At 31.4% G+C, this 8,595-nt stretch overlaps 1 protein-coding gene across 1 annotated transcript in view; it reads left to right on the forward strand.

Moving 5' to 3' along the window:
- Positions 1 to 8,595, forward strand: part of LOC111640327 (serine/arginine repetitive matrix protein 1-like) — a 123,334-nt gene that overhangs the window by 56,641 nt on the left and 58,098 nt on the right. Inside the window, exon 6 of the mRNA XM_023386341.1 lies at positions 3,326 to 3,481. Coding sequence (XP_023242109.1) covers positions 3,326 to 3,481 — 156 coding nt within the window. The remainder of the gene's footprint in view (positions 1 to 3,325; positions 3,482 to 8,595) is intronic.

Here is an 8,595-nt window from a genome sequence, read left to right on the forward strand (position 1 = left end):
GCGAACGTCTAATCTGGTCTAGTACACCGATAGTGCTACTTGTTCATAGATGGCGCTTATAATTGAATTAAGTCGTATACCGAAGAAAAGTCGTATACCGAGCAAAATTTGTTTCGTCCAAACAGGACGTATTCCGAATTGGACGTATTCTAAAGCAGACGTATACCGAGGTTCCACTGTATATATAATTTCTTTGCATATGAATTGTAATACAATGAATATTATCATCATTAATAGAATGAATAAATATATCATTGTCAACTGGTTAATTTCAGTCAAAAATATAATTAGTATTTAAACAGTAAATATCCAATAAAAATATGATAGGTAATTACATTTAATATTTTATAAAGTAGTGTTAATAAGCTTTGAATTAATTAAATCTTATTAAGGATAAATTGAAAAATTGTTTTCTTTTGGTTTCATAACTTTTTTTAAATTAAACAAATAAATGGTATTATTAACAAGATTTATTTATTGATCAAAAATATATATTTAATTCTATTTTATTTTTAATGTTTTACTATATAGTTTTACTTGTTTTACTTTCTCAGCTCTTATATATAATAGGGAAAGCATGGCAATCGGTCAAAAAAATGATCCCCACAAGATTTTTACATTTTTGGACTTAGGACACCTTGAAATGTCAAAAAATGCAAAAAAAGAAGAAGAAAAAAGTGGAATGTGGCTATGTCAGGGACATGGCCTTGTGTTTTATGTGAATATGTGTACGTTAACGGGTAATATTTTCTTTGAGTGTATTATATGTATGTCATAATAATTCCTTAACAGTAAGAAGTCCTTCGGATCTTCATGTTTTTACATTCCTGGCACCACTTTACTCTGTCATATGGCGTTTTATGGGTATCACTGGATTGCTCTTGAGAAGCCCTTCCAACCATATATGATTTCTATATTTTGATTTGGCTTTTTGACAAGTATGGGCTGACATCACATTAAGTTTTCTTAATTTTTAACTTTAACACCATATAAATACACCATAACTATTCCACACTAGTGTTTTGTGTATGCAATTGATAAATATTGACGAGAGCTGTAAATTGAAACTCAAATGAATGTCATAGCTTCTCAGAGTCAAAATGTATACTAAACAGAAAGTATGTGACGTGGTGAAACAACCTTAAAATGGCGGTGCTTCCCCTCCGCCGCACGCAATGTGTCACAGTCCCTGCTCAATGTAATGAATTCTTTGATCCTTTAATTATCAAGTGGTGTAATTAAATTTTGGATGTAGGTGATAGATATGTAGCTGCAATGCCAAACTGTATTCCCAGATTTTGTTAACATCAGTTTTCTGAATTGCCTCCCACTATGGAAGCAAATTTAAAGACATATTCACATCAAAAATTGGGAGTAATTTCTGCTGTGTGTGTGTGTGTGTGTGTGTGTGTGTTTGTTTCATGATTTTGTTCACCCTGTTTGAAACTTGATAACCCTTTTGCTATTTGTCCAGATTCTGTCTCTACCTTAAGTGTTTTTCCTTGGTTGAAATAAGACTACTGAATGAGTAAATGAATCATTAAAGGATTTGGCCAATATTTTATGCTTTCATGTACAGTACTTCTTTCAGCTTATTCCAATTCAAAGATAATTTGTTAATAGAATGTCATTGTATATGACTGCTACAGATCAGTAATGTAACTATGGGACAAGGAAAACTAGATTAATTCAGTCATTATGTATAATACTATAACCAAATATTCGGACTTTCACCAATGTATTTTGTATGTGTCAACATTCACCGGAGAATATCAACATTCTCTAATTTTGGTCTTTCACAGTAACATATACAGTGGAACCTCGGTATACGACCTTAATCCGTTCCTGGTGTTTGGACTTATACCGAATAGGACGTATACCAAACCAACCTTTTCCATAAGAAGTAATGTAAAAATGATTAATCTGTTCTCGTGTAAAAAAAATGGCTGGCTTTAAACACCTTGCTTTCCTGGCTGGTTTCTGCTTGATTTTTCATGAGATCANTAAATTACTAAATTTTATTTTATTTTTAATGTTTTACTATATAGTTTTACTTGTTTTACTTTCTCAGCTCTTATATATAATAGGGAAAGCATGGCAATCGGTCAAAAAAATGATCCCCACAAGATTTTTACATTTTTGGACTTAGGACACCTTGAAATGTCAAAAAATGCAAAAAAAGAAGAAGAAAAAAGTGGAATGTGGCTATGTCAGGGACATGGCCTTGTGTTTTATGTGAATATGTGTACGTTAACGGGTAATATTTTCTTTGAGTGTATTATATGTATGTCATAATAATTCCTTAACAGTAAGAAGTCCTTCGGATCTTCATGTTTTTACATTCCTGGCACCACTTTACTCTGTCATATGGCGTTTTATGGGTATCACTGGATTGCTCTTGAGAAGCCCTTCCAACCGTATATGATTTCTATATTTTGATTTGGCTTTTTGACAAGTATGGGCTGACATCACATTAAGTTTTCTTAATTTTTAACTTTAACACCATATAAATACACCATAACTATTCCACACTAGTGTTTTGTGTATGCAATTGATAAATATTGACGAGAGCTGTAAATTGAAACTCAAATGAATGTCATAGCTTCTCAGAGTCAAAATGTATACTAAACAGAAAGTATGTGACGTGGTGAAACAACCTTAAAATGGCGGTGCTTCCCCTCCGCCGCACGCAATGTGTCACAGTCCCTGCTCAATGTAATGAATTCTTTGATCCTTTAATTATCAAGTGGTGTAATTAAATTTTGGATGTAGGTGATAGATATGTAGCTGCAATGCCAAACTGTATTCCCAGATTTTGTTAACATCAGTTTTCTGAATTGCCTCCCACTATGGAAGCAAATTTAAAGACATATTCACATCAAAAATTGGGAGTAATTTCTGCTGTGTGTGTGTGTGTGTGTGTGTGTTTGTTTCATGATTTTGTTCACCCTGTTTGAAACTTGATAACCCTTTTGCTATTTGTCCAAAATTTCTGAAATTTTGCAGAGAGGTTTGTTTGTTAGGGGGATTGATGCTATTAAATTTTAGTGATTGAAGGTCAAGTGGGGTGGGTAATGGAGGTCATATGCATCCCCAGTAGGGTCAGACTTAATGACAATTTTACTCGTTATTAGCATTTACAATATTTCATAAAACTCATTCTTACCCTCGAAATTAAGCTTTTTGCCATTTTATAATAGTTAAAAGTATAAAAAGTTGTTTTAATAAAATATGATAACAGATGGTGCTACCAAAATTTTAAATGTTGCTGGGAAAGTTGAACAACTCGTTGCTGGTTTATTTTATATGGTATTAATATTTTCAGGTTTCTGGTGTAGGAGGATCTCAGGTGATTACAACTATTGATCCTCATTTAACTGCATTAGGGCTACCACAATATCCACCTTTACCAGCAAACATGGATCCTACTAAAATTGAAGAAATAAGAAGAACAGTATATGTTGGAAATTTAGATTCTACAGTATGTATTTATATGTATATATTTATGTATATAATTATGAACAAAATTTAGATACTTTGTGCTCTTTTAACATTTCTGATAATTTTACTTAGATAAAATCAAGTTTGATATAATGATTGGCATTTTCAATAGATTATTTATAGCTAATTATAAATAAAATAGTGAATTAGCATTTTTAGTGATTTCTATTAATTAATTATTCGTTGAAGAGAAATGTTTATTCATACTTGTTGTACACTAAGTTTTTGTTTGAATAAAAAACCATGTGATTGTGATTAAAGTATCCTATCAATGCTGTTAAGAGAGAGATTTAGCAGTCCAAGTGCAATCAGATTTAGAATAGTGATGTTTCAGGATGTAAAAGTCATTTCCATAAAAAAAATATTTGTACCAAAGCTCACCACTACAGCAATTTTGGCACTGCATGTAACAAGCATTTTATTTGTACAAGACATTAATGCTATGCAATGTCCTTAGCAAAGATACTGCTTGCTTGCAGTTCCCATTTTGAAATGTCTTTCAACTGAAAATCACATGGATTAAGATTCAAAATGCCGTGGTGGCAAAACTTTTTTTCTTATAGAAATGTCTTCTGTAGGTTCTGAAATGTTTCCATTACTAAATTTGATTGCATTTGGACTGCTAAATATCTCTTGAGACAGTATTGATTAGAGGCATTTTCAATTATGATCACTCAGTATGAAAACTAATTTATTTAACATTTATTATGTAGATACATAATTAATTCAGAATTTTTGATAAAATTAATGAACAAAAAATATCATAAGAAACAAAAATAATCCCTCATCAAACCCTTTAACCGGTATTAAATAAGAGTAAAATTACATGCAAACGTTTTCGGATCCCTCCCTGGGTCCTTTCTCAAGCAACCATTCTTCTTTAAAATTTGTTAGAACGAAGACCAGTAGAACGACTTTCTTCAAAACTGCGATGTTCGAAAAAACTACTTCTTCCNTATGGACATAGAAATTATGACAACTTTGTAATGAAAATTACAAGTTTAATTTACAAGAATATAGTTCTTGTAAAATGTAAAATTAAGCTAATAAAATTGATTTAATTAAATTTCTGTGAAACTAACTATGCTGAACTTTAAAGTTCAGCATACTTAGTTAGCTAAAAAAACATTTTCTTTACATTTTTTATTTTAAAAAATGTAAGTAAATGAAAAGCATTTTAAGATGGGAAGTGTGAAAATTTATGCTATGAGTCAGTGCTTTGCACTCTTTTTTTCATACACAACACACCTAGGTACTTCCCAGAATTCTGTGGCATGCCACAAGTAAAAATTACAAAAAATAGTTAAAGTACATACTAAAAAACACTGATTTACTGGTTTTTTACTCATAATAATATACAAATATTTGAAATTAGTTTATAATTAATTTTCTTATTTCAATTTTATTTCTTAACAACTCTGAAACCACCCTGGACAAAGTATCACATACTTCTAGTGCAAAAAGCATGTGATTGGTATCTCAACTCCCTGATTGTTGGTGCATGTGGCTACATTATCTACTTGTCACTTCACAAAAATTGGGATGGTGACTTTGATACACGATTTGCCAAATTTACATGTGCATATATTCTGGGAAATATGACTATAAAGATGTGAAAGTTTGAAGTTTGTTAGAATTCCTCCTGTCACAAACATCAGTACATAAGTGGCAATAAATATGTAATAGGCAAATCATTGTCCCTTTTGAATCAATATATATTTATCATATTCACGTGTAAATTCTGTGCTTTTCCTCCTCTTGATAGCATTATACCTTGGAACACTTATCATCATCTCATGGCACATGGGCTGTGGAGTTCTGCTTTACATGATCACGTTGATCAGATAAACCAATAAACACTATACCGTTCAGCACTTTTCCAGCTCACTTATTCTTTTTGACTAATGCTTTCTGCTTCTTTTATAGGTCTTCTTCCAGTCTGTCAGAAATTCACGATTTGAGTGTTCTAGTTTGGAATGAACATGCACATTTGGCTGACATATGTTTGGTTAAAAATGTGTGCTCAGTGATGTCATTCACAAAAATGACCCAGTTTTAGTCACATAATGCCTATATTCTGTTTATTTTTATCATGGACAGTACTAGCAATTGAATGCAACTTTAAACTTTTATAGCAGTGTGCAGTTTTGTCATTGTCATTATATAGTATCATTGTGTAAAGACATTTTGAATAAGTTAAGAGAGTGACTTTAGATAGTAATGCAGGAAATCCTCATTAATTTAAACTCTGATAGTTCAAAATCTCATTAGTTCATATCTTACCAGACATGTGCTGTAAACCTGCAGTTATTTATATTATCATCATTAATTAATTAACAAAAATAGATTCTGTATAAGTAGCCATATTCTGTTTGCTTAATAAATTAACATTGGTTATGTGGCATTTGGCATATACAGAAATACATAGATCTCAGGTAATTTAAAGTTGCAATTATTTCATTCCCAAATTTCGAATGAGGATTTCCTGTACCTTGATTTATGTAGTTAATGAATTTCGATATTTGAACTTGCTCTAAGTAAGATTTGAATTTAACAGGAAAAAGGTTAACATGTTTTAAACAGAGTTTACAATGTAATAAAACAATTAACATGATTGGTTCTATAATTATTAACCATAAGGTCCTACTGACACAGAATGTGAATGCAAATTTCATTTTACATTCCCATTCTGTGTCAGTAGGATTGCATTCATATGGTTACATTTCAAATTTTTTGTTGTTGTCAATCAATTTGTAAGGATTTGATTTAGTAGAAAATATTTATCAATGTTATATCATTAACTTATTCATTTTTATGTCTTGTGCAATATTAACAAACTGCACAATTTTCATAACAGTTTCTAGCATTTTGTCCTGTTTCTGATCTAATGATTTGTTTTTTGGGTTTGTTCTTGACAAATGTCATGCTACATCTGTTACATTCATGCAGGTTGTCCAGATCATTTATCATTTTATTAGAAATAACATGGCATATATACAAGTGTATGTATGTTTGTGTGTTTGTTTGTTATGGCCAATGTCTGAAGTCTAGCCAATTCATGAAATGGTTGGCCACTTCTAGCTTCAGCCAATCAATTTATGTGCCCAACAATCAATGGTCACTTCAAGAATTGTCCAAGAAAAAGTGGCCAAAGCTAGAAGTTTTATTATAAAGCTACAACAACTATCGTATGACATCAGACTAAATAGCTGTCATTTAGCCTGACATCATACGACATTTGTAGCTTTATTATAATGTATCAGATTTTTGTAAAGTTGTTTATATTTGCTAGAAGTTTTGTGGAGCTGGATCATGCAGTTACGAGATAATCATATCAGTTCTAAATTGCATTATTACCACTGTGAAAATCTCTTTATTCTAATCAAAGTAAAAAAAAAATCACTTTAAAAACAGAGAAAAGCTGACCAATGTTCAAATAGCTTTATTTACAGTTGAAAAAACAGAAATCTTTAGTAAATAGTTTAAAAAATCATACAAAAAAGAAATGGCTTTAGTTGTATAAAAAATACATCTGCAAAGATAAGAGCTGTTTAAATACATTGAAAAAAAATCACATCAAGAAAAATAAAAACTCTTTAATTATAGTTGAAAAATCACATCACAAAAAAAATAAGTTATCTTACCAAGATGAAGGCCTCTTTACTTTTACTTGTTTCTGCAGTCTATAGTGTTGTGACATTTCATACTGCAGTAACATTGATTTGTTGGACACTTGGTAGCACAGGAATGCTGAAAATCCTTGGGCACCAGTTAAAGATTGACTCGATGATGCTGCTCTTAGTGATATTTCATTGGACAGAATTGATTGCAAAGAAACAAAATTTCTCTTTAAGAACGGTAAACACACTTCTAGCTTACAACTGCTTTAAAACTCCAAACTCTGTCCCAAGTTTATACTGGCCATTTTCCAGAGTCAAAATTACAGCTTTATAGGTGTGATTTTGGCTCTGGAAAATGTTCATATTGGTTCTGAAAGTGGCATCCTCTGTCAATGTCTGGAACCAGAATGCAAATGTTGTCTGGAACAAATGCACTCTGGAACATCCAAATCATAGGTCATCAGCCAACAACACCAATTCAGAAGAAAATTGTTTGGTCCACATGTACTTGTGGACCAAACAATACAAGCTTGCAACTTTGACAAACACTTGTCACAGTACACACCTGCTAATTGGCAAATAATGTTTATCAGATAAATGCCATATTATCAAGTTTACATCAAAGGAAAGGGAGGAAAATATAACATTTTAACAAAACCAATATTCAGGAAGTGTATTACAGAATGCTGGGATTCTTTGGACATTATAGTCAATCAACTATCCATTTTGTATCTGGTGCTACAATCACTACAATGCACTAGCAAAACTGCCAACCTGAGTGAAACATCAGTAGTATGTACAGTACCAACAACATTTGATGATTCCAGCATCATCTCAAGTATTTTCTGGTTTTCATTTGACTGTACTGATATTTGAATATTTATTATTTTTACACATTATATTTTTAGCACATACATTATTAAAGTAAAATAAAATAAATATCCAATTAAGAAAATCACTAAAGCTATCATTATCATGAAATTTTTTATGACAATCAACTCATACTTATGCTACTAAATTTATGTTTATAATACAGTCAACCCCCCTATAAGACAGTAGATACATTCCGTTTTTTATGAAATTGATGTTTTAGGAGACCTTGCCAATCACAGCCCAACACGTGTGAAGTTTACGGACTACAGCTGTTTGAAAGGTTTTCTTCCATAAAATTAATCGATTCCTAGACTAATTCGACTCGACATTTCTAAAACACATATATTTTTTTGGGAATAATCCGTATAAACTATGCTATAAACAAAAAATTGTAGGATTACTTACCGAGTGTGCACCATTCGACGTCGCCATTGCTTAAGCTTGTTTTCGTCGTGGAGCAGCGCACCAAACAGCAGGTGCGTTTTGTGATAAGTTATTTTTCTGTAAAAACGTCATTGAACTTTGGAGACATCATAAATATAAATAATTTTTATGGCCGTTGAATAAGAAATGTTTCTTTCACAAGAAATGTATAAAATTA

This window comes from Centruroides sculpturatus, unplaced genomic scaffold (assembly GCF_000671375.1).
Source record: "Centruroides sculpturatus isolate CEXI.00-Female unplaced genomic scaffold, Cexi_2.0 scaffold1313, whole genome shotgun sequence".
NCBI lineage: Eukaryota > Metazoa > Arthropoda > Arachnida > Scorpiones > Buthidae > Centruroides > Centruroides sculpturatus.